The sequence below is a fragment of the Poecilia latipinna genome, unplaced genomic scaffold, assembly GCF_001443285.1.
Source record: "Poecilia latipinna isolate Pla-1442-1.1 unplaced genomic scaffold, P_latipinna-1.0 Scaffold57, whole genome shotgun sequence".
Classification (NCBI taxonomy): Eukaryota; Metazoa; Chordata; class Actinopteri; order Cyprinodontiformes; family Poeciliidae; genus Poecilia; species Poecilia latipinna.
Genome location: NW_015112673.1, coordinates 131,401 through 158,897, shown reverse-complemented (window position 1 = coordinate 158,897; position 27,497 = coordinate 131,401). Strand labels below are relative to the sequence as shown.

General features: G+C 38.5%; 3 protein-coding genes across 6 annotated transcripts in view; 2 read left to right on the top strand and 1 right to left on the bottom strand.

Annotated features, from left to right (window-relative positions):
* Nucleotides 1–4,935: 4,935 nt before the first annotated feature.
* Nucleotides 4,936–17,271, bottom strand: LOC106961193 (transcription initiation factor TFIID subunit 4). The gene is made up of 15 exons (XM_015054757.1): nt 16,139–17,271; nt 15,319–15,473; nt 13,646–13,765; nt 12,816–12,962; nt 12,601–12,723; nt 12,413–12,502; nt 11,008–11,235; nt 10,751–10,880; nt 10,281–10,398; nt 6,427–6,596; nt 6,208–6,338; nt 5,965–6,090; nt 5,464–5,520; nt 5,249–5,368; nt 4,936–5,172 (listed from the first exon to the last, which is right to left on the bottom strand). Exons 1-15 carry the CDS (start codon nt 16,824–16,826, stop codon nt 5,005–5,007), a joined length of 2,571 nt encoding a protein of 856 aa, XP_014910243.1. The 5' UTR covers nt 16,827–17,271; the 3' UTR covers nt 4,936–5,004.
* A 755-nt stretch (nt 17,272–18,026) lies between these two features.
* On the top strand, nt 18,027–20,315 carry lsm14b (LSM family member 14B). Of its 2 annotated transcripts, none has more exons than XM_015054776.1 (8): nt 18,027–18,232; nt 18,325–18,488; nt 18,566–18,692; nt 18,808–18,969; nt 19,060–19,143; nt 19,231–19,386; nt 19,640–19,766; nt 19,857–20,315. In XM_015054776.1, the coding sequence occupies exons 1-8, from the start codon at nt 18,112–18,114 to the stop codon at nt 20,014–20,016; spliced, it is 1,101 nt and encodes a 366-aa protein (XP_014910262.1). In that variant the 5' UTR covers nt 18,027–18,111; the 3' UTR covers nt 20,017–20,315. The 2 variants fall into 2 exon arrangements, with proteins under 2 accessions (XP_014910262.1, XP_014910253.1); XM_015054767.1 differs by having other exon boundaries at nt 18,028–18,232; nt 19,851–20,315.
* A 1,563-nt stretch (nt 20,316–21,878) lies between these two features.
* Nucleotides 21,879–27,497, top strand: part of LOC106961166 (SS18L1 subunit of BAF chromatin remodeling complex) — a 12,252-nt gene continuing 6,633 nt past the window's right edge. The window contains exons 1-9 of one of the 3 annotated variants that reach the window (XM_015054716.1): nt 21,879–22,112; nt 22,873–22,949; nt 23,040–23,124; nt 23,265–23,397; nt 23,794–24,015; nt 24,627–24,788; nt 26,036–26,137; nt 27,023–27,115; nt 27,266–27,385. In XM_015054716.1, coding sequence (XP_014910202.1) covers nt 22,044–22,112; nt 22,873–22,949; nt 23,040–23,124; nt 23,265–23,397; nt 23,794–24,015; nt 24,627–24,788; nt 26,036–26,137; nt 27,023–27,115; nt 27,266–27,385 — 1,063 coding nt within the window. In that variant the 5' untranslated portion in view covers nt 21,879–22,043. The remainder of the gene's footprint in view (nt 22,113–22,872; nt 22,950–23,039; nt 23,125–23,264; nt 23,398–23,793; nt 24,016–24,626; nt 24,789–26,035; nt 26,138–27,022; nt 27,116–27,265; nt 27,386–27,497) is intronic. The other 2 variants (XM_015054731.1, XM_015054724.1) reach the window with 2 other exon arrangements.

Here is a 27,497-nt window from a genome sequence, read left to right as displayed (position 1 = left end):
CCATTTCAGAATAAATTCTTTAGTAAGGAACTCTTAACTGATTGACTCCATGCTGTACCAGGTAGGGTGTCAAACTCAAGCTTTAGAGGCAAAGTGTCCTGCAATTTTTAGATGTTTCCTTTTAATCAGACTTGAAAGAATTCATTAGTAGCACTCTATAGAACATGATTATATACTAATGATTCAATTCAACCACTTTACTTAGGCTAATTAGGCCTGGGAGACATCTAAAAGTTGCAGGACACTGGAAGCAGTGGACACCAGTGTCCAAGAGAGACCATTTAAATGTTTACTGGGTTGCTGCAAATTCAGCCTAAAGTTGTCCACCTTGTCACAGGGGTTTTCTTCTTGGTCAGCAGTCTCCGTCCTTGGTAATGTATAACATTTAAAAGAAACACTTGACTTGAATCAATTTATACTTGGTTCAAAAATGAGTATATGCATGATTTAATCAATCATATAATCTCCATGCCTTTGATAGGTGCATGTAGGCCTCCTACAAGAACCGTAAACAACTCAACAAAACCAGGCCATTAAGAACACACCAGAATAACCCAGGGTGTGGACTATATTCAAAACACATACAAGGTCACCGAAGTTGTCCCATCAGTGTGCTTTTTAAGAAGCCAACTCTGCTCTTCAAAATCCGTGAAATAAATATTTGAAATACATTCCTTCATCTTCATAGTTGTCAGTCAAAAACATTATCCCGTGAGCAGCAGCAACTTCTCATTATGCAAAATCAAACAAGGCTGTGGAATTGAGTTTGGTGTCCCACAGTAACATAAGCAAATACAGCCTGACAACTCATATTGAAGACGACTTAGAAGGACTGCCTTTGCCTGGATATCAAGACAAGAAGACAACGGTTTCTGCAGGCACAGGCATAAGATACCTTGTCTGCAGAGAGAGCAGAACAAACAAGCGTCTAAGCCTCAAATCCACTAGATCTGAAGAAATATGAGCAAAGTGCCTTGCAATGATCCTTACTGAGATGTCCATCTGTGTGGGCGTGTCTGGTGTGTAAAGATCCTCAAGGCTTTTGAGCAGCAGGACGCACAAAAAAAGTGCATCTATAAAATGAGACAAGACCTAAAAGCAAAAGTTAGCTACATGGTAAATACATTCCAAAATTCCTATTTTAATTGGCACCACTTCAGTATCGTTAGGTCAAATCGTAAAGGTGATAAAAAACGCAGACTTATGCCATAATAAGCAACAAATTCTATTGCGAACTGTCTGGCAAGTGTCAGATACTTCCTGTCTACCATGGGGTACCACTGCCCTCCTGTGGGATCTCTCCTCTCTGCACTTTAGAGTCTACATAATTCACCTTCCCTATTATATTTACTTGAAAGGCAACCATGAAAACAGTGAGTCCATTGTTTCATGAATAGATACATTTTAAGCTGCTGCGCTTTACATCTGTAAAATTACTGTTTCTAGAAAACTCTGCACTTCCTAATCTACTAAATTTGAAGGTGTTATCAATTGTATAATGCTCACATTTGAGAACTTTTCTTGCAAGTATTTTATAAATACAATAATTTGGTAAAAAAATAAATAAATAAATAAAAAAATAAAGAGTATAAGCATTTGCCGACAAATAAAACCGAGGGAATGTTGGACAAGACATATTTCTCCTCTTCCACCATAAACAGACCCTTTTACCAACACTTTTCTTGTCCAGGCTTCTGAAGCAGGGTTGCAAAGTGCCACAGTTGCTTTGCAACAGGAAAATGTAGGGTTAAAATCCCAATTTGCATGTTCTCCACATTCATATGTCGTCTTCAGGTATTCTGGCTTTGTGCCATAGTATAGAAACATAACTGTTATGGTAAATGTCTCTCCAAATCACCCTTTAGTGTGTGTGTGTGTGTGTGTGCACAGATGGTTGTTTATCCTGTGTCTCTATGATGGACTGGCCACCTGTCTAAGGTATACCCTGTCACTTGCCCAATCACCACTGGATACATGTCAGATTGTGAGATTCAAAAATTACATTCACACTCACATTTTAGGTCAAGGAGAGACATTTTCTTAGTATTTTTTGTCCAGTTAAAACATCTTCCAAATCATCAGATCTGAAGTACATGACATTTTAAATCTCTATTGGCTGTGATGCTCAAAAGGTTTTGGGAACAAAACAGTCAAAGTTTCATTTCTTTAGCAGTGAGTGTGTGTAGAGAGAATGAGAGTGATTTGAAATCCTAATTGTGTTTCTGAGCAAAGCGGTTTTCAAAAGCATGAATACAAAGGAAGAAAATGAAGGAGATGCTCATTTTAGGAACACAAAGTATTTACACCAAGTAGCATTCTGGAGTTTTAGAGGGCTCAAAATAATTGATACAAAATGTTTGTATAGTTTTTTTTTTTTTAAAGACATACTTAAAATTTATCAACTTTTTTCACATTGATTTGTGTATTTCAACATTCCTAAATCATTTTAAGGTTAATTTTATTGATCTTTATTGCTGCCCATTACTTTTCTGATATGACACAACCCTTAGTTCTTAAAGTTGCAGCATACAACTTTAAGCAGCGCATAAACGGGGTTGATTGACAGTGCCTTATTCCTCTAATAGTTTGTTTCTGACAGGGGACAGTGTGTTTTTCTGCAGTTTATACTTTCATGACGGTGGTAGAAGTCTGCCATGCAATCAGGGGGTTGCTGGTTCAATTCCTAATCCACCCACCTTTATTTGTATCCTTAGGCAAAACACTTCACTGGCAGTACTTATATATATGAACAGAAATAAATCAGTGTGTAATGACTCTCACATGTTTGTTTTACTTTGTGACTTGAATTAAGAAACATTTTGATGATATTCTAAAGTATTGAGAATATCAAAACACTTTTTAATACCAAACCATCACTTGAAGACCTTAAAGAGCATGTATTCAGGGATAAAGGCGCAGAGGGCAGATTATCAGTCGTTTTTTTTATTTATTTTTTTTATTATAGATCTTTTTCATTTATAAAATAGTCATTAAAAACCTTTTTCTTAAATTCAGATATTTACATATAAACAAACAGCTGTGCAAAATTTACAAGACACCACCATGAGATCGAATCATTGTCTCATGTTAATCATTTATATACAAGAAAAAGAAAACATTTTAAGTTGAAGCTGTCAACCAAAAGAACACATTTACAAAAAGTGAGCTCAAGTATATATTTACCCAAATTTCCAACAAAAAAAAAGCCAGAAGTAAAAAAACTAAAATTGCTATGTGTACTAAAAACACACACAGAAATTGCAAAGTCACGTGTTTGCTGAGGAATTTGCAAGAAATATAATTAAAAAGTTAACATAAAGCCAACAAAACTTTTTTTTTTCCTATTTTGTTCCCAATATTCGTCAGGTTTTCCACTAATTTGGATGTAAATACATCATAAAATAGCATAATGTGTTTAAGTATAGATCCTTTTTTCCAAATGAGCTTTAACCAAAGAAATAATACACAACTTGACTTTGTAATGCATAAGAAAATAGTGGCCATACTCCTGCTCTCTAAAGAACATTACACAAATAAAGTGTATTTAAAGTCTGTAGTACAGCTGCTTCAGTAAAAATATATATATGAACTTCTGAACTCTCGACCCCAGATGGTCACCCGAGCGCTATATAAATTAAAACGGCAGATAAGAAAATTGAACTAATCCCAACTTATCCAGAATCTCTGAAAAAATAGTTTGATAAATAAAATCAACACTATTAAGTGTATATGGCTTTACTTGTTAAGAACTGAGCAGATGTCATTTCAACAATAAACAGCAGATGAGCCAAGTGGAGTTGCAGTGCCCTCTACATTTATTGGCGTCGATGATAAAAATCTGTTCAACGCATAAAAATAAATTCCGTTTTTATTGTAGCTCCACAATCTGAAAATTATATGTTAGAAAAATTCAATTTTGAAATTGTGAACTTGTATTCACAAGCAGAAAAAAAAAATCCAAATTTTTCTTTTTGGTGCCACATTTCTTGGCATCTCAATGGTTAATCCTAGCAGTAAATTGATTCTTTTGGCAACAGGAAAGCAGAGTATTCTCTGATACCATCTCAGAAGCAATTATAGGAATATAGACCTTTACATTTCGCACAAGGCTTCAGGTCTGAGATGTCTGTAGAAGAACAACGCTTTTGTTTCAACTGAACCATTTTTCTGTTAATACGGCCATATGTTTTGAGTCATCATCCTGCTGAAAGATCTGATGACCACTCATATCCAGCTTTCTAGCAGAAACCATCAGATTTTTATTTAACATCTCCTGGAATGTGAAAGATTTTGTGATACTGTGTGCACTAACAAGGTCCCCAGGACAAAAAGAGGCAACCAACAACATCACAGATCCCCCAAACTTGGTATGAGAAACTTATTTACAAAGCCTTCCATCTCTTCATGTGTGACCCACCAGGAGTTTGTTGCTGAAAAGTTTAATATTTGACTTATTTGACTGAAGAACACTGTTCAGTTAAAGTCACAATATCTTAGCCTACAGGACAGATCCCCATTAACGATGGTGAAACAACAACAAAAAAAAACTTTCCTGGCATGGCTCCTAAAAAGAAATTAAAATAAAACTGCTGGCATGTAGATAATATCAAACTGTTGCTGTGGATACTTGGCAACTCTGAGGTGCTTTTAATTTGCTGCTCTTCTCTATGTGTTTAGAGGGTGCTTTTCTTTCTACCTGCCTTCTACCATCATGACAAACTTGAGACAAAACTGAGATTATGCTGCTGCAGTAAAAATGTTTTTGAAGCTTTTCACAAATCTTGAGCATTGATGTTAATAAGTGTGAGGGAAACTGGTGTCATTACCTGTCTTTTAAATGACGAAGATACCACACAAAAGGCCAGTGCTTGAGGAGGCTCTCCTCTGCTTTTCAGATAATTCTCTTCTTGCAGATATAATACTTGGAGCAGCAGATAAAGCAAAAGGCCATCAGGTACATTTCATTAATACCTCTGCGTGTCAATAGTCACTTCAATCCAGCTTTTATTTGAGGAGACCTTTGTAGAGTAGCTCGGAGTGACTGGAGTCTCTGTCATTCTCCAGACATAAGAGCAGGTCCCGGAGGTTAACTCTGGTGATGCGCTGGCGCATGAACTGTCTGGAGCCCTGTCCACTGGAGCCTCCAGGCTGGGAGGAACCCAACCCTGAACCCTGCAGGTTGGTAGGAAGGAATCATTTAACAGTTCTGTAAACATTATTTTTTGTCGAAAGGTTTAAAAACCCTTACCTCTGCACTCGCACCGCTTAAAGGGGAGTCTGTTCTCCGTTTTTTCCTCGGGCCGATTGCTGCCAACGCTGTGAGGTTGGCTTCTCTCTGCCTGATCTGAGCCAACTCCAGCTGCTGCATCTGGAATACACACAACAGCAACATATGGATTAATCTCATACATCATCATAATAAAGAAAATAGTTGCATATTCCCTCTTCTCTGCATATAATCACCTCTTTGGCCTTCTGTTTCAGTCTGAGCTGCTCTGGGTCTTCTTGCCGTGACCTAGACTGCAGCAATGCAGAGGAGATTTTGAATATTTCAGGTGGAATCTGATCAGTTTATTAAATCCCTTGTTTTATTCATTCATAGTTAAAATATCTGCTAGCTAGTAGCAGAAAAACTAACATTAATGGCACACACCTGCCCTGTCTATGCAATTATAAGAGTAATTCTTCCTGTCAGGCATTCTGTGTCCTTGTTAAAGTAATAATAGGTCATTCTAGGTCAACAAACCACATAAGATCCATCTATACAGAAGAGGACGGATCCACTTTTTTTTTTTTAAATACCTCAATTCTTTAAGCAGCAGCTTAAAGAAATCCCTTCTTACATAAAGCTGTAAATGTATAACACATACTTTTATTTATTCCCCATTCCCCAAAATGATTGAGGTTAAAATAAATAAATCAAATTTCAAACTGTTGAACCACCATAAAATTGTCTGTCTCTACCTTGGCAGCCTTCAGCAGGATCTCTCTCTCCTGCTCCTCCTTCCTTTGCTTCTCCATCTGATCCAGCTGCTCGAAAAATTTGAGTTGAGCTCGCACGTCGCTGACCTGCTCACACCGCTCGTCCTCCTGACCATTTCATCAAGTCAGATGTTTGAGAGACGGACAGAAATAAATAAAGTTATGAAACCAGAATAAACTACAGTTCACAAAGCAAACTCTCGAGAGACTGAGACACATCCGTACCTTAAAATTAAAATTCTTCAGTTGTGCCACTTGCGAAGCGTTTTCCAACAGGTTCTGCAGTCGCTGTTGTGTAGCATGGGAAATGTAGTTGATCACATCTGTGCCCAATTCACTGACACCAAACTTCTTACCTGAAACAGAAGTGAGTGTGGAAGAACGAATGAGAGTTCACCTACAGTAAGTGCACAGTTTACTTTGTCTCAAAGGTAAATCACTGACCAATCTGCAGAACTATCCGGGTGAGAGAGGAGATGGAGAGGAAAGCCTCGTCCTTACAGGACCGAGTCACGATGCCAACAAGTTCAGAGCTGCTGGCCATGATACGGGCGTTCTCCTCGGACAAGTTGACCCCTGCCATGGAAGTCACGTCGTTGATATCATCATCATCTCTGCGGGAAAGCAGTAGAAAAAGGAAGACATGAAAACCAACAAAGATTAGGTCTATACTTTGATTTTTTTTTTTTTAAACAAAAAGTTATTTTAGAATGATCTGCATAATTATTCATAGTCCAGATTAGCACATCAAAACCTCAACGCAAATGTATTTACGAATGTATGTTACAGAAAAACACAAATAGCACATAATTATGAAGTGGAAGACAAAAAGATGGACTTTCAATTTTTGTGCAAATGGAAATCTAAACGGTTAAGCAGGAGCGCTCCCAAGCAAATGCTGGCCACCTGCCTGGTGTCCCAGATAATTATGTTCATGTCATAGAGTCGTTTTCTAAGTGTAAAACCCAATAAATAATACATTCAAAAAGAGTTAAATAAAATTAGAGTTGATCTATTTACTTTAAAATTTTTACTGGCCTGGTCTGGCCACCCCATGAAAATTTTCTTTGGACGCCACTGAGGTTAGCCATGCAAGTATTCAGCCTACTTCACTTTGATTTCCTTAAATAAAATCCAAAAGAACTACTAGCTGAGAGAAGCAAGAAGAAAGCAATTGGAAAATAAAGCAATGGGTCCAGTGACTTTGGTGCACCCAAATATGCTTTTGCCTAATTTTGTTAAACTAAGATTATGGGAGAGGGGTTTTTCAAAGCGAATCTGGAGTACAGAGAGTTTATCTCCAGCTTTGTTTCTTGGTGTGAATTGAACCATCTGCACATCAATATCATCAAGACAAATGAGGTGGTGATCAATTTCAGTAGGAGGACTTCTCCAATTGTTCAGGCTTTGGACATCAAGATTGTGAAGAAGTACAAGTATCTGGGTGTTCAGCTCAATAACAAACTGCACTGGTCATGTAGCACTGATAGCCTAAATCATCTCCACTTACTGAGGAGATTGAGGTCATTTGGTGTGTGCAGGACACACTTTCTATGACTTTGTGATGGCTTCGGTCATCCTCTATGTTGGCCTGCTGGGCTTGTGGAAGCTCAGAGAGGGACAAGGAGAGACTTAAACTGGTCAGGAGGGCAGGCCCAGTTCTGAACTGCTCTTTGGACTCTATTGTGGAAGTGGGTGAGAAGAGGACGCCAGCTAAGCTGAAAGCAATCATGATCAACTCCTCTCACCCTTAAGACTGTGAAGCAGCTCCTTCAGCAACAGACTGATACACCCACACAGTAGGAAGGAAAGAATCTGTGCAGTTACCACTGTGCACCACGTTTGTTATATCTTATACATCATTTTTCAAGGTGCAAGATTGCAGCTTTTTAAGAAATAATTTTTACACATTGTGCATAGCTTATAAATTCTTTATATTTTACAGCAGTATTTCATTGTGATTTGATTGTTTTTCTTTGTGAACTGTTCATTGATATTTGTAATTTTGTTCTTTGCTGCTGTGACTTGTGATTTTCCCCAAAGAGTTTGCAAACTCTCTTATAAAAAGGCTAACATGCAAAGGCTGTACAATGATTTCTTCCCTTTATGTACATTATATAGGTGTAATTAAAATATTGCACGCTCACGTTATTGCTGAGCAGGTAAAAGGGAATTCAAACTGTTGCTTTTTGATTTTATTTTTTTTGTTGATTTTGGCACACGTCAAAAAGTCATTTACTGTATGTATCAAACAACAGTTTAAAAATCAGAGAATTAGTTCTCTTATGAGAACTCTATTGAACTATTGCAAAATATGAAACTTTCTAGCTACAGAAGCCTCACTTGCATGTTCGTTTTTGCTAAAAAGGCAACTAGTCTACAATTAGGGCGTTGCAATAATTGTTGGGTAATATACATCAAGTGCTATGGATTCTCATTTTAGATGCCAATGCATTATTTAACCAGTTGGGTGAAGACTCGCTGAAGCAGATGTTCACACCGAACACAAATGACATTGCCCCAAATTGCAAATGGTCACACAGTGATGGAACTGACATCGCCATTGCAATATTTACCAGTACTATTCTAATCCTAATATCATGCAGCCAGTGATGTCTTGATTCAAGTCCCAAATAAGCACATGAAAATGCCATAAGATTTTTTTATTTTTTTTATTTGAGTCTCAACCCATTTGACCATTATGGAATTTAATCAGAGTAATAATTTCAGATTAAGATATTACTTTAAAAGATGTTTCATGTACTGGAACAGCCAGCAAGAGATAAAAGAACATTTTAAAAACATCCTAAAATAAGTCAGATTATGGCCAGCGACCGTGTCCCTCATTACAATCAAAAAATCGGTTTACAATGCACCAGTGTCTGCATTTACTGTCTTAAAGAACGTGCTTTAACATTTTGAAAGGAGTTCTGCTGATTAGCAGTCTACTTGGTGTTTGTAAGATGCCACCCACAGATTATTTTCTTACTTCCTTTTTTCAATTTAACACACACCTCTGATTGTGCTGGAAGAGGGCACAACTCCACCTTCATTACCTCCTTTCCTGTCATCGTATGATGCAGGAAAGAAAGCAGGTAAACAACACTGCCGACACAGCAAGCTTATTGGAGCAACAGGGGGAGGAAATATTGTCAAATGGGAGATGGTGCACAGTAAGCTGGAACAGGAGCTCAGTAAGGTTCCATCGAACTGCACCAGTCATTTTTTTCTTCATATCAGATTTTATGTTTGGTGTAAGAGCAAAAAGGTTCATGTCAAAGTGAAATCAAGAGTCTTTGGTAGGAAAGTTTAAGTCCAAAGTATTTTATGATATTCTAAAGTCAAGTCTAAAGTTATTAAATTTGTGACTCAAGGCTGAATCGATTCTAAAGCCGTTTTCGCACTGCAAGGAACGGAACGGAACGACGTGGAACGGAACGGCACGGAACGGAACGGCACGGAACGGAACGGCACGCTTCGGTCCGGTTCCACCCGAACTGCAGCCCTGTTGTGTTTACATATAACTGAGGGTGGCATCAAAGCTGTACCAGACGTCATTATTTTTGAAACTAAGCAATGGTTTCGATGTAGCGGCCGAAGTCTTTTCCTCCGAGATGTGGCGGAAAACTTTCTCATTCCTCATTGTCCGATCTAGCTCATTCTGTACTCGTTCAATCCTGGGAGTAAGCGGAGGAAAAAAATTACCTCATCTTGGGATCAGGTAACAGCAGAATATTGAGAGGAACTCATCGCAAATTAAAAATAATAATAATAAAAATATTAAAAAGAGCACTCTTTACAAAATACAGTAAGAACAGTTTAGTGAGAGCCAGCTAGACCCGATCAATGGCTGACTGCAAAACAATCAACGGCTGACTCTAAACCAAACCAATCAGCTGCTAAGCAGCCCCGCTTGGCCGGCCCGATTGGAACCACAGCTCTTGTGGTTCCAAGGAGCCGGGTGAACCGGGTTGGAAGTTCTAATGCAAACACGGTCGGCCCTACTTTGAACCCGTGCCGTTCCATACCGTTCCGTTCCTTGCAGTGCGAAAACGGCTTATGCCACATGACTCAATTCTACACCTCACTCCTGCATTCTAATATATCAAATTTCAGAGCTTCTTCATGAAATTGTAAATACTAAAGTAAAAAACAGCATCATAGTAAGATAAAAAACACTAATTAAACAAGCAACAGTTTACTATCTGATTATTAACCCTTCAGACAATTAAAGATGTGCAGTTAAAAAAAGCGTAAACAGATCTGGGATAATTTTTACATTTTTAAGAGCCACATACTTGAAAGTCCCCCCTCCTGCTTCCTTTAGCTTATTCCTCTGAGCATCGACGAGGGATGCCTGGTTGAGTAGTTGAACTCCTCTGGTCCCTGGAGCCACATTTTGCTTCACCACAGAACCTAAAATATATAAATTGGGACAGAAGTTCACTTTGTGGCATAGCTTACTAAAACAAGATAAATCACAGCAGCTAGTAAAATGGTTTGAATAAATGGATTCCAAAATGTTCCTTTTATCCCACAATTACACAATGCAACCACAAGATGGCAGGAATACCACAATCTGAAATCTGAAACCGGTTAGACTTCGCAGCAAGATTTAATCAGGAGGTGAATATTTTATTAACTAAACTGTTCAAAATTAATACAACAGCTCTGGCTTCATAGCAGCAACTTTTAACAATGATATTAAAACCCAATCCTACAGAAATGTATCAAACGTCTCCAGTGTGAAGCGCTGCTGAACTCACACCTTGTGGAATGTGTCTGACCATCTGTGGTTGACCCACAATGATGCGGCTGGGAGCTGCTCCTCTGACCGTTACCAAAGGAGACTGAGCCAGGGTCACCTGTGGCCTCACTGGCTGCTGCTGGGTAACAACCTGCACACAAAATTTTCAATAAATGAATATACAATAACAAAAAGTGGATTTTATGTAGGAAAACAAAAAAACAAAAAAAAAACATGCCAACTGCAACATTCAAAGTTCACAGAAGGAGCTTAATTACCAGTCCGGGTTTACTGTTGGCTTTCTGAGAGAGGGTGATGACTGTGGCCTTGGTCGTGGTAGAGCCTGTGGCCGCGCTGACTGCAGGCGAGAGTGAAGGACGCAGAACCACAGCACCAAGGGCTGGAGAGGTTGCTGCAGCTGGCTGGCCGCTCGGCTGGGGCAGCAGGCTTTGCTGGATGAAGGCCTCGGGATCTGGGGTCATTTGGCGCAACGCCGGAAGACTTCTCTACAAGCATCGAGAGGAAACAGAGAGCAAATGAAATAAATGGTTTCGGTATGAAATAATGAAAGCTCAGTAACATTCGCCCCCGAGTGTGCATAATGCAATTCCATTTCTCTTTTCAAAGCAGCAAACCTGCTTCACAGACAGTCTCTCTTTCTAAATCATGTTACTGGTACTTGTAGGAACGAACATTAAGAAAATTAATATACAAGCCTTAGGATGTTTTTAAAATCTGGAACTCTTGTTCCATTCTATAACAGTGACATTACACTGTACAATTGTCACATTTCAGTGAGACTTTATCTAAGCTAAGCATCAATACAAGATACTTTCTTATTCAGTCCTGCTGATTATTGAGGGCATCTGCTTCGGAATCCATATTGCGTTTGTGTATGTAGCATCCAAAGCCTAATGAGCACATGCTTCTATGCATTATCAATAATTTAACTGTTATGCTGCTTTTCTGCACTTTTTAAAATGACCTGCTTGTTATTAGTTGACCCATGCAGAACACGTATACACACATAAACACACATATCTGATTTTATTGTTTTTCATAAACAGAGAGCAAAAAACAAAAGACAATAATAGCTAATATTGTGGATGGCAATGTGATGTTGTTCTTGTTTATAGGTAAAGAGCACTTTCAGTCTGAGTTCTCTAATCTGAGATCAAATGTTGAGACTGAATATAAGAAAAATCCAAGCATTTTCCAAGTACCGTCATTGATGTTACACCTAAATGTTTATTTTCATTCTTTACAAACTATAATCTTGACATACTTAAGAGGAATCAGTAGACTTCTGCATCAATAACTGATGCCAACACTCAAGTTAACTGCCATTTTGTGTATAGGGTTAAACTTTACATTGAGTCCGTCACAAAAATGTGGGGATTAAATAATAACTCCAAGTTCAGATGGATGTCATAAAACCAACATATTTGTGCAATGGACCTTAAGGTTTTTCTTTTAAATTAAAGTTTAGAGGCTTATCAAATACAACTCTAATTGCAAATGGCTGCAACTTGTTTACTCTGACAACTCCTCAAAATCCAGTGCAACCACTTGCTTTGAAAAGTCCCCTACTTTGTAAACGGAATCCACCTGTGTATATTTCAAGTTCAGTATAAATGTAGCTATTTTGTGAAAAGTGTGTCAACCTTTTTTCCAACACCTCACCTTAAGAAAAGGTACAAGGTATGGCTGAGGAGAAGAATTAAGCTCCTTGTACAACCTGCTGGTGAAATCCTCAGGCTCCATCTTTCCTTCCTGTTACAATAAAGGAAACGATGGTTAAGAAATGTGTGATAAACAGATAGTAGAGGTGTAAAAATCACAGAACAACAAACTGTGCCAGAGAGAAGTACCAGCAAATTCTTAACAAGCTCCTTGACAGTGGCTGTAGTCTCAGATGACTGTTTTCCATTGGATGCTAACTTGATGAGTGTAGACAGGAAGTTTCCACACTTTTTCACATTCTCCAGTGTTTCCTAAAAAAAAAAAAAAAGAAAATTTGAAATACAATCAGAGTTCACAAAATAGACAAACAAAACAAGCTGAGACATTTTCACTTCTTTCTTACAGCTGTGATGGCTGTTGGAGTGACGGGCACCCCGGTGGCCCCAAGGGGCCCCACCCTCTGAGTTACTGCTGCCGTTGCCTGCACTGTGGTTGGCGTGCCAAGAGCTTGTCCAGTGGAAGTGGCATTTCCTCCAAGTATGATGGTATTCTGCACAAGAGATTACTTTTACAGGAAATGAAAAAAAATTACAGTTCCTCACTCATCTTTTCAGTGTGGGTATGAAACAAACACCCAGAAAACTAGTCATTAAAGATCTCATAAACAAAAAGGCATTTTACATGGCAACCTATAAAAATAAAATAATGTTGCACTTAAACAAATAAAAGTAAACAACTCAAACATTGTTGTAAAACTCTTTTTTGTAGATAAACAAAACACAGAAAAGTAGATTACAATAGATCATTTTTATTTTTCTGGTTTGGTTTACTTCTGTTTACCTAAGTAAGTAAAAAAACAACAACAAAAAAACAATTGGTAACTAATTTCCTCAGTGTCTTGAATGATAATTATTTTTACTCAATATTATTAGCCATCCAAACAAGCTAATGCTTCTTGAGGAATTACTGAGTTGTCTGCATGACTTATTGGAACAAAGAACACACACATAGAAGATCGCATTTATACAACATCCTCAGGCTCAGTGAAACATTGTCTATTGTCAGCAGCCCTGAAAATATTTGATTTTTTTTTTTTTTTAGAATTGTAACAAGATGTTTATGAAAGGTACACTGACAAACTATTTTTATTATTAGAACTAGGTCAATTTGACACCTTGTATTAACTGTAACTATAACAAATAAATATCCCAGAATGCAGACTGACTGAGGTACCTGCAGAACAGGAGGTCTCTGGAGGGTGGCTGTGGTTGCTACTGTGGTTTGAACTGGAGAACCCTGTTTGATGATGGTCGTCGGGGTTACGGAGCGAGCCAGCAGAGGACCTCCAGGAGTCTGCAGAAGACGGAAAGAGACATGTTTCCATTAGTTACAAATGCATTAAAAATGATTAATTTTATCTGTTTTATAAAATATTTTAGCTGGAGTGCTTTAAAGTTATTTGAACAAGAATAGTGTACTATATTTCTACGTCAGATAAAAGCAATTGCATCCAGCTGACAGATGACATTTTTATTTTAAATAAAGCAATATTTTACAGAATAAGACATTTTTAATGTATGAAAAGTTAGAAATTAACAACACTGGAAAGCATTAATGGTTCCAGTTATATAATATCACTAACTGTTGCCTTCACATATGTGCATGTTCTGTTTTGTCCACACATTCAAATATGCTGACCTCTATGCTGATCACTGAAAACTGATAAGCTGGATCCCTGTTCGCTTTAGTCAAAAGACACAACATCCAAATTCTCTGAAAAAAGGTAGCCTTTTTGCCCAAGGACTAGAATAACCTTCCGTTTCACAGCAGTCCGTCCTGCATGTGTTACACCTTAGAGAACAGGTCGGTTTTTGTGAAATCTTTTGTTTTTAGTGCGCCTGGAATGTATTTTCAAGCTTGTTCACATTCCATCACTAGAATTTGAAAAAAGTCACGTAGATAAAGTTGATTAACTGATTAAAGTACTTTTTCCTATATCTTCTGAAGGTTCACCAATGGACTGTGATCAATAACAGTTGTTTAAAAGGGTTGTTTCTAAGTCCATGTAGAAGAAACATTGTAACAGTGTGATTATTTAAAAGCCTGCCAATAACACTGCTACAGTGTTTTAGTCTTAACACTGATGTTCAGACAGTGCTGTGGGTGTTTTAGAATATTATATTTATATATTACGATTTGCTACTAAAATGTTTCACTAAGTCTGTGTACTCTTAATACATTGCGTTAATCATTTTGGTATGTACCTAGAAATGACTGCAAAACAACAAAACCAATATTTAAAAAAAAACAATGAAAATTCATAGTTTTGACATTCAACAAGTTGTAAACTTTCAGCTTAACTTCTGTGTGGACGTTACAAAATCAGTGCAATATATTCTACATTTAAATATTAACATTTGAAAATTACCCATTTATAACATTGAACCTTTTCCAGAATAGTGGAAGAAAATGCTTTGTATTGCTATCAAGCAATGTCTTATTGTCAAATGACATTTTTTCTTCCATCATAGTCTACATGCAAGCACAAACTTATTTATCCAAAGGAGTGCTGTTTCTCAGGTTGAAAATCAATTAAATCAATATCTATTCTTTAAAAAAAAATCAATTTGTGTAAGTTTTTCCACAAAATCAATTTTAAAGTTTGGGAAAATCTTCAAAAAGACTTCTATATTTCTCCATTAAAATAATAATAATAATAATAATAAAACTTAAGCGCATAAGTTTTCTTAATTTTTGTCAAATGTGATCCCTCCTAAAGTGAAATAGGCCATTGTCTCTATCAGTGGATATCCAGGAATGTACATTTCTTTTGTGTTTTACTGCAACACACATACGAGTTACATGTTCCCTGTGTGCGTGTGCTCATGCTTCTGGCACACCAATACCTGAAGAGATGCGACCTGGACAGGTGGAGTGCTGGTGGGGGCTGCAGGTCGTGGCGTCGTTGCGCTTTGTGACTGTGCTTGAGCCTGCATCTGAGCCAAAGTCTGCTGGTGAATCATCAGCAGCTGCCCACTCTCACTGCGAACCAACACCATGCCTGGAAGGTTCAAATATTAAAAACAAAACAAAACAAAACAAAAAAAAATCAAAGTCACAACCATGACAGAGGATAATAATCAACATAAATGACCCATCAATAGTGCTTTCTAATACATAAAAACATAAATTTATCAATGAACTGACCTGAGGGTAAAATAAAATAATAATTGAAAATCACATAACAGGCAAAACAATGACGAGAGATGGACTGAGAAATCAAAGAGTGAAATCTGAAGATTTTCACTTTGACAATAAATATACAGCGAGTTGAATGTGAAAGGTAGAAGTGTGCAAGACGACTCAGGTTAGTTATTTTCAGAATGAGTAAGGACTTTAAAAATAAAGTCAGGGGAGGGGATGCACGATATTCCTTGAAAAGGAAACTAAAAGAACCAGTAAAACAATAAGATACTTATGAGATATTCAGTAAGTAGCTATTATTAAGGAACAGAAAGTAACTGTAGCAGACAAGCAAATATATGAGAATTAATGTAGCCAAGTGCTGCTTTGACAAGCCACACCAATAATCAACTGTAGCCTCAGCTTTAATCATTAACAGTTTCACCTTCGCTTAATACTAAATGTCATAAGCTTTTCCTCATCCATGCAGGAAATTAAATCCCATCTATTGAACAATAAACAGAAAGCTCTTAAACACCGTACCTGCAGGGATTTGGATATTTTGGATACTTGTAGCGTTTTGTTGAGGCTGAGTGAGTCGAGGAGCCAACACCTGTGGAGCAATGGTCCGTATTCCTCCTGGCGGAGCGGCACTGATCGTTGACGACAATGTAGTCCTCATGTTTTGCAGAACAGTCGGATTCCTCATGGTCGCAGTCAAAACACCCGAAGGCAGGACCTGAGCACCGGCTTGAGTTATACTTTTAGTGGGTTCAGTTTTGCAGGAAACACTACCGCTCCCTGATGATAAGACTGTATTTGGGCTGTCTGTACTTTGAGACTCGTTAGCAGAAGTTTGCATAGGTGGTGGTCTTACAAGCGCCACTGTGGGAACAATTTTCTCAGCAGGCTGAGAAGAACTCCCAGATGAGGTCGAAGGATTTTGTGCACTCAGAGAAGTTCGAATAATAAAACCAGGAGAGGCAGAAGTGGGTCCATTCACAGGAGCTGTCTGAGAGCTGTCTGACTGCCCGCTTCCGGGGATGTGACAGTTCATCACCGCGCCGTTTCCATCCAAAGCTGGAGCACCAGTCGCTTGTTGTTTGTCAGCTCCAGCGGTTGCACCTGATGCTCCTGTAACTGCTCCGCTTGTTGCCAGTGAATCGAAGTGACTCTGCGCGGCAGTCGTGATTGGTTCAGCGGCCGATGTGATCCCAGCTGTCCCCTCCATACTCTGACCGTGGGACCCCCGAACAATTACTGACACCTTCAGCAACTCCTGTCGCTACCGCGGCGGAAACATATGGCAACAGGGGAAGTGTCGAGCAACTGTCCAATTCGCATTAGTTTCAGGAAAGTGATAAGTTAAATTAAGTTGGCTACAATTAAGTTAAACAATCTGTCTAAAACTAGCTATTGTCGGCATATCAGGGAGTACAGATATCTTACCTGCTTTATATAGTCAAAATCTCATTTACTTACCCTCGACATTGAAACTACCGACTACAGTTAAACCACAAAAATGATTTGTTGCAAATTGAATCCCAGACGTCAAGTTAGCGCAAATTGCTCCTCTTAACAGGGTATTAAAGGCTCTCACTACCTCACTTACTACTTTTTTGTCAACCGCTCTGTTGGAGAAAACATCAGCCAACAAATCGGACGCCGCCGCCATCTTTGCCTACCAACGCTAGTTCTTAAGACGCATGCGCCGACTAGATACCCCCCCCTTCTACCATGACGTTACCTCGGTCGGCGTTGTGATTGGTTCGAGAAAGAAAATAAACTCTCGAAGGAAGATGGAGCTGTCAGTTTCACTAGGGAAAGAGAGAGGAGTACTACGCTGCTCTCGGATTTGCTTTCTCAGAAAAGGAAATCAACTTTTCCATCACCGTGGATTTAAGAAAAGTGTTAAAGCAGTTTGAATAAATGTTTCTGACCACGTATGTCTCAAAATGGCTGCGCATGTGCTTTTTAAAGTATGCAACTCTGATTCCTGTTTCTTTTATCTTTTTTGATGTGATATTCTACTTATGTCATGCTTTTGTTTCTTCAAAACACACCATAAGTGACACTAACTCCTATTAATATTGTATGTTTTTATTTCCCCCCAAATCGGGTTTGAACATTGTGAATATAGATTAAATGCTTTGAATTTATCTATCATTGTTGAATGGCTTTGTCCGTTAACAAAAAATACTCCTCCCACTCCACATTACGATCACTTCTACCCAGGTCATCCTTCAGGTAGAAGATGACCCTGTACTTGGTGTATTCCTGTAAAGCAATACAGGAAGTGATCCCTGTAAAGGAATCACTTCACTACCTGTGTCGGTTCACTACACGGGTAGTGAAGTGATTGACTTGAACAATCAGGTGAGTTAAACTTCAATCAGTGGGCGTGGTTCCAGCACACCTGCAAATGCTTATAAATTGTTTCAGCAAAGTCTGAGCAGTGCAATGTGTTGTAAGACAATAAAACAATTCAGAGCATTTGTTCTAACGATTATTCAGCCATGGCTTCTTCAAAGCCATACATTGGCTGTAGAATAGGGTTAATTTCAAAGGCCCAAAATCGTTACGAGGGGATTTTGTACACAATTGACAAAAATAATTCCACAGTTGTGCTGGCAAAAGGTGAGTCTAATTGATTCTGTGACAAGAGAGATCTTTAAGATTACTTGGAGGATTTGTTTAGATTGGGAAAATGACATTTCCTTTATGCACAGTAAAGTGTTTTGGAACTGAGGGGCGTCCTACTGAAAGACCAACACCCCCCAAAGATGATGTCTACGAGTACATAACTTTCCGTGGAAGTGACATCAAGGATATCGCACTCTGTGAATCTCCAAGGTCTTATCATGGCCTACCCCCAGATCCAGCAATCATACAAGTAAAGTAGGAAAGAAGTGCATCATTCAAGCTCCTGTCATGATTGTGTGAATATTTATTTTTTTATGTATTTTTCAGTCATCCAGTTCAAGCTCGGGCATATATCCAAGTCTTGGACTGTTTAGTCCCATAGGGATGCCTGTTTATAATCACCTTGCTGCCAGCTCCCTTCTTAGCCAGCAGTATGCTGCTGCTCTTGGACTGGGCAAGTATTCTCTTACAAATTTATTTAAAGTAAACCAACCATAAAAGCCCCTGTGGAGGTTAAAATAGTTTAGAGAATTTTTTTGGCTCCTATAATTCAGGGCCTCTCCTTTCAGACCTGCATTTCAGACGGGGCCCCATGGTAGAGAAGGCTGTTCAAACCATCCAAGTAGAAAGACGAAGAGGTTTGACTACTTCCCAGGAAAGACAGTGGAATAAGAAGAGGCCCCCAAGGACCAGGAGAGTGAACTCCCAGCCTCAAAAGGAGCCCACTACCAGTAAGCCTCCTGTGATACTTGAGCTAAATGAAAACAATTACTCTGAATTGCTACATTATAACTCAGTTTATTTTTATTTTTCTGTTAAAGGGAGTTCAGGCTCTGGTGTGACTTCTAATCGATCAGAAGCACAGCGGCAGAAGACTGACCGTCCACTGGCCAGAAGAAGGCAAGGTAGCAAAATCGAGATCTGAAAGTAAAATTCCTATTTCTAGGTGCTCTAACATATATATATATATATATTTTTTTAAATCTCCTTAGCATCTCGACATCGGAGTGGTAGTGGACAGCTGATGATGGCTAACGTTCCATCGCCTATTCTCAAATTTGATACAGACTTTGACTTTGCTTCATCCAATGCACAGTTTATCAAAGAGGAGCTCGAGAGGGAGGTGCAAGAAAGAAGGAACCTAAAAGGTTTGTTTGCATCTGAAATGACTTGGCTGTTGCTGTAGCTACTAAGGCACACTTGTAATAGATTCATGTGTGTCTGGACTTCTGCAACAATTCTCTTGTGGTGTTTCTACACTAGGGCACATGAATTGAAATGCTGTCAAGTAATATTTCAAAAGTGAATTTCTTTCTGATCAAAAACTGATGTCAAAACCAGATTATTTTGTAAAAGTCCTCCTGAGGGTTTTTGTCTAAAATCATTTTGTTTTTAATGCAGATGAAGACATTAAGAAGGCAAAAGCGAGGATGCACGCATTGCTGGACAATGACAGTTTTAGCCCGAAATGTTACTATGACAAAGCAAAGTCTTTTTTTGACAATGTCTCCTGTGATAATGGGCTTAGGTAATCCCGTTTCCTAAATTCAACTTTTTTTCTTTTTTTAAATATAAGCTTGAGGTTTTCACTAATTGTATTTATTTTCTTAAGTTTCAGATTAACATGGGCTGAGGAACGGAAGCGCAATTTGGAGACTTTTGGAGTCAGTGGCCGGTTCGTAAGAGGTCGAGGCTTAAGAGGTAGATTTACTGGACGCAGAGGACGAGGAGCTGCTCAGATTCTATCTTTAGACAGGATCCAGACAGGATGGGTGTGAAGACCACAGAAAACTTAATCTGGATCTTTTTTTTTTTTTTTTTTGTCCATTTCCTCATTGTGTTGAACTTAACTGCCAAGAAACATTTTTCTTTTTTTTTTTTTTTTTTTTTTTCTTTCGGCTTGTTTTGTTGACTGTATAAGACATCTTGTTTATATGGATAAAGTAATTTTGTTCTGATTGACGTACTCAACATTTGAAGTGTTCAACTGATTTTTGTCATGGTTTGAAGTCTTAATTTGAGCACTTGTATAATTGTCAAATACTGTAAATACAATGAAGTTAAATCTGTATTCAAAATCTTGCCTTTATTTCTGAAATTGAAACTGATTCTTTCTGGGGGTACATCTCTTTAATTTTAATTTGCCCATGTTCACATTTAGGCCTGCAATTATCTTGGAATTTGAAATGAGAAATTCCCTGAAGTGTTATTATCCTCCAATTGGCTTCTGTTGGGTGGTGAGGGTGGAGACCTCGACTTTCCTCTCCCCAGTCACTTGGTTCAGTTCCTCTTGGGAAAGCCAAAGGTGTTCTTAGGGCAACTTAAGAAATTTAGTTCTTCCAGCAGCTGCTAAATATTCTTCTGGGTGGGATATGCCTGGAACAGCTCACCATAGTTAATGTCAGTGAATCACAAGGCCTGGTGAGGAGTTTTTACAAACGAGGCTTACAAAATTATAGGGGAAGTCTGACTACTTTCCAGCAGTACCGGACTCCCTTGTATGTTGAAGTGAAAAGCATATTATGGGAGAAAATGCATTGGCAACAGAATTGACCACAACCTGAAGGCTTGTGGAGCAGTGCTTCTCAGTCCAGAGTCTTGGGAAAATTTGCATACTATGGAGTTTGTACTTGAGGCACAAACAGACTTATGGGAAACAACTGTTGGATTCATTTTGTCAATCTACTCCTGTACCACCATGTCAAAGGTGAGGAAAAATTGAAATGTTCAGTGTCCAAAGAGCTTGTTTTCAAGTAAATGTTAAATTCTTTTCAAAAAATCAAGACCCCAGAGTGTGAAAGAAGAGTAAAGTGTCAGAGGCAAAGTTGCTTGAGGTTGATTTTGAGTAATTTGTAATTTTCCAGTTGTATTTGAAACATTCCCATAAAACAATCAGCTGATTTAATTACCATGTTTATCACTGCTTGATCAAATTTGCTTGACCTGAACCCCAAAGAAAGTTTGTGGGGGTCTTATTAAGAGGAAGGTGTGGTAATGGACCAAAGCCACATGGTGACCTCAGCAGTGCCACACACCAATACAGTAATTCATAAAAATTGAGTCCCAATAAAGTCTGAGGTGACATTTTACGTTTCCTGAGAAACTGACTCTGGCTTTCCATTATATGCAAAAAGTTATCAATCTTAAAAAAAAAAAAAAAAACTACACATTTAAATATATCACGGGTTGTCTTTGTAGCTATATAGAAATTAAATGACTTTTTGGTTTTGGAATTTGTTGCGACGCACTTTTGAGGTTTCCGTCAAATCCCCTCTAACAACATAGTTTTTCTGTTTTAAAAGAAAATGTCATTTGAAACAAATGACATTATTAGACACGACTCGTTTCACACAAACCAACTAAGGCGCTGAAAGCAACTTTTAGTAATTCCTTCTCTGTTTGCCTCCTGTGCCCTGAACAGCGCACGTAGCCCTCTGCTGACTGCTTTCTTTGCCTGTCATGTATTTGAGGATACCCCATCTAGCGGCAGCCTATCCAGAGCCTGGGCTGTACCAACGGAGGAGGCAGAGGGATGTCCCTTTGCACATAAACGCTTTCTTCATGATCATAATATTTAAATTCAGACCATAAATGCCGCTTTGCGCAAAGTCACGTGTTTATTTCTGTCCAGATACACGATGAGCTCTCCATTGTTTCTCCTATCATCACAACAATCATAGCTTTGCACTCACCCCCCTCCTTTTTTTCCCCTCGTTGTAGAGAAACTATGTAACCAAATAGAAGGCTGCGCTCTAGATAATAAATATTAGAATAAAAGGAGCGCTTTTATTTCCCATATGTCAACATGTCTGTGGCGTTTTCATCGACGCGTCCCAGGAGTAAAGGGGAGGTGACACAGCAAACCATCCAAAAGGTAAATATATAAAAAACAAAACAAAACAAAACCAAAAAATAAGAAAAACTCGGAGCGTCGCGTCATTTACAGTTAAATGTCGCTGTGGACGAGGGTGTGAGTGGTTGATCTCAGGGAAAGTATGTAGCCTGAGGTGAATATCAAAGAGAGGGCAACTAGTAGCGAAGGAACGAACCAAACAAAGCCATCAAGGTGAGGCTTGGTATAAGCGCTCTGCTCTGACTGGATACCTGCTTCCTTGATGCTGTCTTTCTCACTCAAGCTGTCTGACCAGTGCAAATATTCAGCTTCAGCCATAAAAAGAAAAAGAAAGAAAGAAAGAAGGAAGGAAGGGAGAAAAAACAAAACAAAAAAAAACAACAACAAACAAGTCAAAAGGAACGAGTTTCTAGGGTTTGATAAACATTTTCTAGACACTGCTATTAATGATTAAGTTGAGTGAAAAGTTGGCAAATTAATAGATACGATCAACATCAATAAGCATAATTTCTGTTGCTGTTTATCCCTCGTGTAACAACCTGTAATGTCACTGTGAATATATATATATATATATAATCTTTAGCTCTGTAGGATAAGTAAGTACAGAGAAGCACTGAGCTGTCAGAATTATCTACCATAAACTAATAGACTACAGTGGATAATGGCAGCAGTAGCTCCTTCAATGGCTTTGTCCAAGAGAGATGGAAAGCAATTTAGCGTTCAATTTTCCAAGCACTTTAAATGCCAGATATAGATTGAGGTTGCTTTGTCTTTCTCACAGATGCTGGATGAAAATCATCATCTTATACAATGCATTATGGACTACCAAAGTAAAGGCAAGACAGCTGAGTGCACACAGTGAGTGACTTTTGTTGTTGTTGTTGTTGTAAATAGTCCAAAGTCTTACAAAGGTTGTGTAAATTTCTGCAAAAATGTCCACCTTTCCAGGTATCAGCAGATCCTGCACAGGAATCTTGTTTACTTGGCCACAATAGCTGATTCTAATCAGAACATGCAGTCACTTCTACCGGCTGTAAGTCTGCCTGTCATGTGGTTTCTAGGAGCATGCAACAGAGCTGATCAGTTAGTGCACCAGTCCATGAGTCAAAACAGGCATGACAAAAAATAACAGCCAAGTGGAATGAAGTGATGTTGTAATTCTGTTCATTTTAGCCTCCTAGTTCCAACATGTCCATGGATCCTGGAAGGATGAGCCACAGTGGGGGACATGCTCCAAGCAACCTCAATGACAGCATTGGATCAGGAGTGACCCCCACGTCCATGATGCAGAGTCAAATGAGCAATGGTTGGTGACAAGTGTGGATTTTATATTGGCATGTTCAGCCACAGATGTTGCAAACAAACACTCACACTGTTTTGTGTTTTATCTCTTTACCTGTTGTGTGCTTATCTAAAGCTGACTGTGCTGCATGTAGCCACTTAATGTCAGCATCAATGCCTATATTAATTACCTGATTGCTTGCTGATAACTTATACACAGTTTTTTTTTTATTGCAGTTATATTGATTTCAGATTTTCTTTTCAGTCTCTTAATCTTATTCTCATAATCAACCATTCACACTATTTTACACCCAGCCTGAGCTTTCCTTTAGGATGAACTGAATGTGGTACGCTGATTACCATGCCGTGACACCACATGAGAATGTGCACTGGCCTCCTCTGATTGTGTGTGTGTCATTAGGCCCGAGCCATGCCCCCATGCAATCAGGTCACATGCAGTCGGCTATTCCATCCACCAGTATCTACAGTAGCTCGGCGTCTGGCTACAGCCAAGCTACGCCCTCCTCTCAGGGTAGCCTGGCCCAGGGCCCAAGGGCAGGTTATGGTTCCTCTTCTTCTTCCTCCTCCACGCCCTCATCTTCCTCCTCCCCTGGCAGCAACCTCAACGTGCAGTTGAGCCAAGGTGAGCCAGGAATAATGAAGCTCACTAGCTGATCCATAATTTAAAATATGTTTCTTAAAAGAAACATACATTTTGCCCGTGAAAACATTATTTCTACTTTGTTGTTTATAATATAAAATGCAGTTTTTTTTTTTCCTTTGGGATGTATTTTTTTTCCCTCTTTTTACCATATGGCAAATGCCTCGTTCTCTTGGTCAATGCACTTGCACACATAACTGCTGTGAGAGCCTATGCTCCCTTCACATTCAGTTCATCCCAGATGGGTTCTGCCTCCTGATTTCTTATCTGAAAGGTTTATGCCTTTCGGATCTCTGACCACCTGGGCTAAGATAAAGCCTATCTTTGTCTGAAGGTGTGTGTATTGTTTACCGGATTTCAGTTTACATGCTAATTCTCTGGCTTTATTTTCATTTATAACCCTGCACAAAGGAATCTCTTCAAAGAGATCCTGCCTTTTGTCCTTTCCTTGTGTCTGGCATGCAGTTAAAGTTCCTTTAAATTAGTTTAACCTTGCATTTCTACCAGTGTAAGATCATTAAATACTGCCTTATGAATAGAAAATTGTGAACCAACTTTAATGTTCGAGATTACTGCTTCACCTTCTTCCCCAGTCGCCATGATGCACCAACAGTCTGCTCCTTCACAACACTCCTCAGTGCACTCAGCAGGACAGTATCAGGGACAGCAGGCGATGGGCATGATGGCACAGGCCAGCCAAGGGAATAGCATGATGCCCCAGAGGCCCATGGGATCCTACCGCTCCTCTCAGCAAGGTAAGAGGGTGGACATTGCCATTGCAATTTGTGATTTCTATTTTATTTTTTTGTTACAGTGCTTTGCAGAAGAATTCATACCACCTGACCCCTTTCACAGTTTGTAATTATACAGCCACAAATGTCAGTGTGTTTGGTCCTCTACAAGATAATCCTCATGAAACACATTGAGGTTTTCAGCTGTGGCATGACTGAAGTTGTACGAATGCTTTTGCAATTTACTATAAATTTGTTTGTGTGAGAAGTACCGTCAGAGTGTATAGCCCAGCAAGCATTCAGCTGCTCCAATTTTGGATCGTAATGACTGCATGAGATTACGAATGCTAAAAATCATCTAAGAAATGAAAGGAATTTCCTCAAAATGGAGTCAAATCTATGAACAGGACTTTTTTTTCTCTGGAAGCAGCATAATAGCAGAGGAAGAGATTAAGAAAATTTTAGATCCCAGTTTTCATTTTTTTGAAATAGAGGTGTCTCACTATTGGGTTCCTGTCTCTGACTTTTCTGTGTCAGCATGTTTCTAATTCTAGTCCTGCTTCATCCTATGACTTCTTTTGAAGTTTGTGGACTAGCAGTAGATAATAGATAGATAAAAGGCATGGACTGTACATTCCAAGGAAACATTGGTCATCCTCATAAACCCTGGCATGGTATTATCTTTGCATTGTGGTTTTAATTAAACTTTGCAGCACTGAGCCTTTCCTTGTCTGGTACCGGGAAATTGCTAGGCCTCTAATAACACCAATGTTCTACAATTGTTGCTGGTATTTCAGATTGGAATATATCTTTGTGGTATGGCTTGGCCTGACACATGGTTTAATGAGGAAATTTTGCTGTGCATGGATGTCTTTTTTGCTGAAATCTGGAGTTTCTGCACACCACCACCACCATATTATAATAAATATTTTTTTCATAGTAGCCTTTTTGTAATTATTGTATTCTCCTCAAGAACTACAGTTATTGTAGAAAATAACTTTAACTGTTGTTTGCAGTATCACTTTGGATGAGAGTATTAGTGAGTCGCCTCAGAGAAAGTGCAGCCTGAGGTGATTATCAAACAAATGGCAGAACTTAAATGTAAAATTTTATTTTACTATCTTATAAAAATAATTCTACAACTACACTAAAAATGCATACATAAGTACAACAAGAATAATATGATTTTACCAACACTATTTAAGGGTCCATTTTGGTGGCTTTTTGGTCCAATAAAATTGTAATCAAGGGTCGTGTCGCCTGTTTTACAGAATCTGTACAACACTGCATGGAACAAGACGAACGCTACGGAGTGCAGTATGGACACACTCAGAGCTCCACCGAGCCCATAAACCAGCAGTATTACGCTGATGGTAAAAAAAAAAAAAAAAAAAATCCCATTCATTAACTTCATTTGCAGCTCTGAAACACATAACCCCCCCCCCACTACAATTCATGTCATTCCCTTCCAGTACAATTTCACAGACCTGAGTCAAATTTACAAAACAACTTTTGCATTTTTTTAAATCAGCATGTCTGTGTCCATACTGACCCCTTTGGCTTGCTGAAATTTCAGCATTCAAGCATTGCTGTACATTGGAGTTGTATATGGAGTACAAACTCCATATATTTTTTTATTTTTTTTATTTTGTGGGTTCTTGTATGAAACAACCTTAGAAAATATCAAAGGCCAAAAGTGCCATAAATAAATTCATTTCTAGGTAGTTGGTTATAAGTTATGTTACAACCAACTAATGATGTTTCAATTATATAAAATCCACTTTAAAAAAATACTTTCTGTATATCCATAATTATAAAATATGTACAATAAATGATTGAGTTATTAAATGTGGAAATCATTAGATAAAAAATGAGCTAACATGTCAAAAGCGTGTGTCCTATCAAACACATGCTTTTGACATATTAGTCCTGTCAAACTCTATTGGCAGGACAATAACTAATATAAACTAGACCAATCTTCATTTTATTTGTTTAATTTATTTATAGCAGTTCTTTTCTTTTTTTTTTTTTTGCTCCCAAACATAAAATTACATGATAAATTATTAATTCGTTGGACTGTGGGACTTTTGCCCCTTGAAGGATTTATTTTATTTTTTATTTTTTTTTGCTTTTAATTTGTTACTGTATACATTCATTACGTGCTTCAGTTTATATGAACAAGACAATTATTTTTTGGTGCTAGCAGCTTTGGTTTCAGTTGAGCGGATTTGACATGTGCTGAGTCATGTTCCCTACAGGTCTTGGAGAATACTCTTATCAGCTGTCTTCATATGGTGACCAAGGCTATGACAGGTCGCTTGATGAGTCTTCTCAGCATTACTATGAAGGAGGTAACTTCAAACAAACTGTTTAATTTTAAAGGTTATTGTTATTCTTTGTATATGCTCAGTGCAGTCACTTCCTTTATATGCATTAAAAGTAAATTAGAATGAAAACTTACGATTAAATGCTGATAAGAGTTGCTGTTGGTGGATTTTCAGGTAACTCTCAGTACAACCAACAGCAGTCCTCATATCAACAGAGCTCTGGCCAGCAACAGCCTTACAGCCAACAGCAGTACTCCTCTCAGCAGGGCTACAGTGGGCAGCCACAAGGATATGGTGAGAAATTCTCCAACAGTATTAAGTCAAACACAAGTCCACAAATGAAAAAAAAAAAAAAAAAAAAAAAAAAAAACCCCTACTGACCCTAACTTTTATCCAAGGGCCTAAC

Coding starts and splice junctions, on each gene's coding strand:
- LOC106961193 (XM_015054757.1), bottom strand. CDS start 16,826: ATGGAGGGGACAGCTGGGATCACATCGGCCGCTGAACCAATCACGACT. Junction 15,474..16,138: donor AAATATCCAAATCCCTGCAG/GTACGGTGTTTA, acceptor TGAACCTTCCAG/GCATGGTGTTGGTTCGCAGT. Junction 6,339..6,426: donor CCGGATAGTTCTGCAGATTG/GTCAGTGATTTA, acceptor CTTCTGTTTCAG/GTAAGAAGTTTGGTGTCAGT.
- lsm14b (XM_015054767.1), top strand. CDS start 18,112: ATGGCTTCTTCAAAGCCATACATTGGCTGTAGAATAGGGTTAATTTCA. Junction 19,144..19,230: donor ACTGGCCAGAAGAAGGCAAG/GTAGCAAAATCG, acceptor AAATCTCCTTAG/CATCTCGACATCGGAGTGGT. Junction 19,767..19,850: donor TCCTGTGATAATGGGCTTAG/GTAATCCCGTTT, acceptor TATTTTCTTAAG/TTTCAGATTAACATGGGCTG.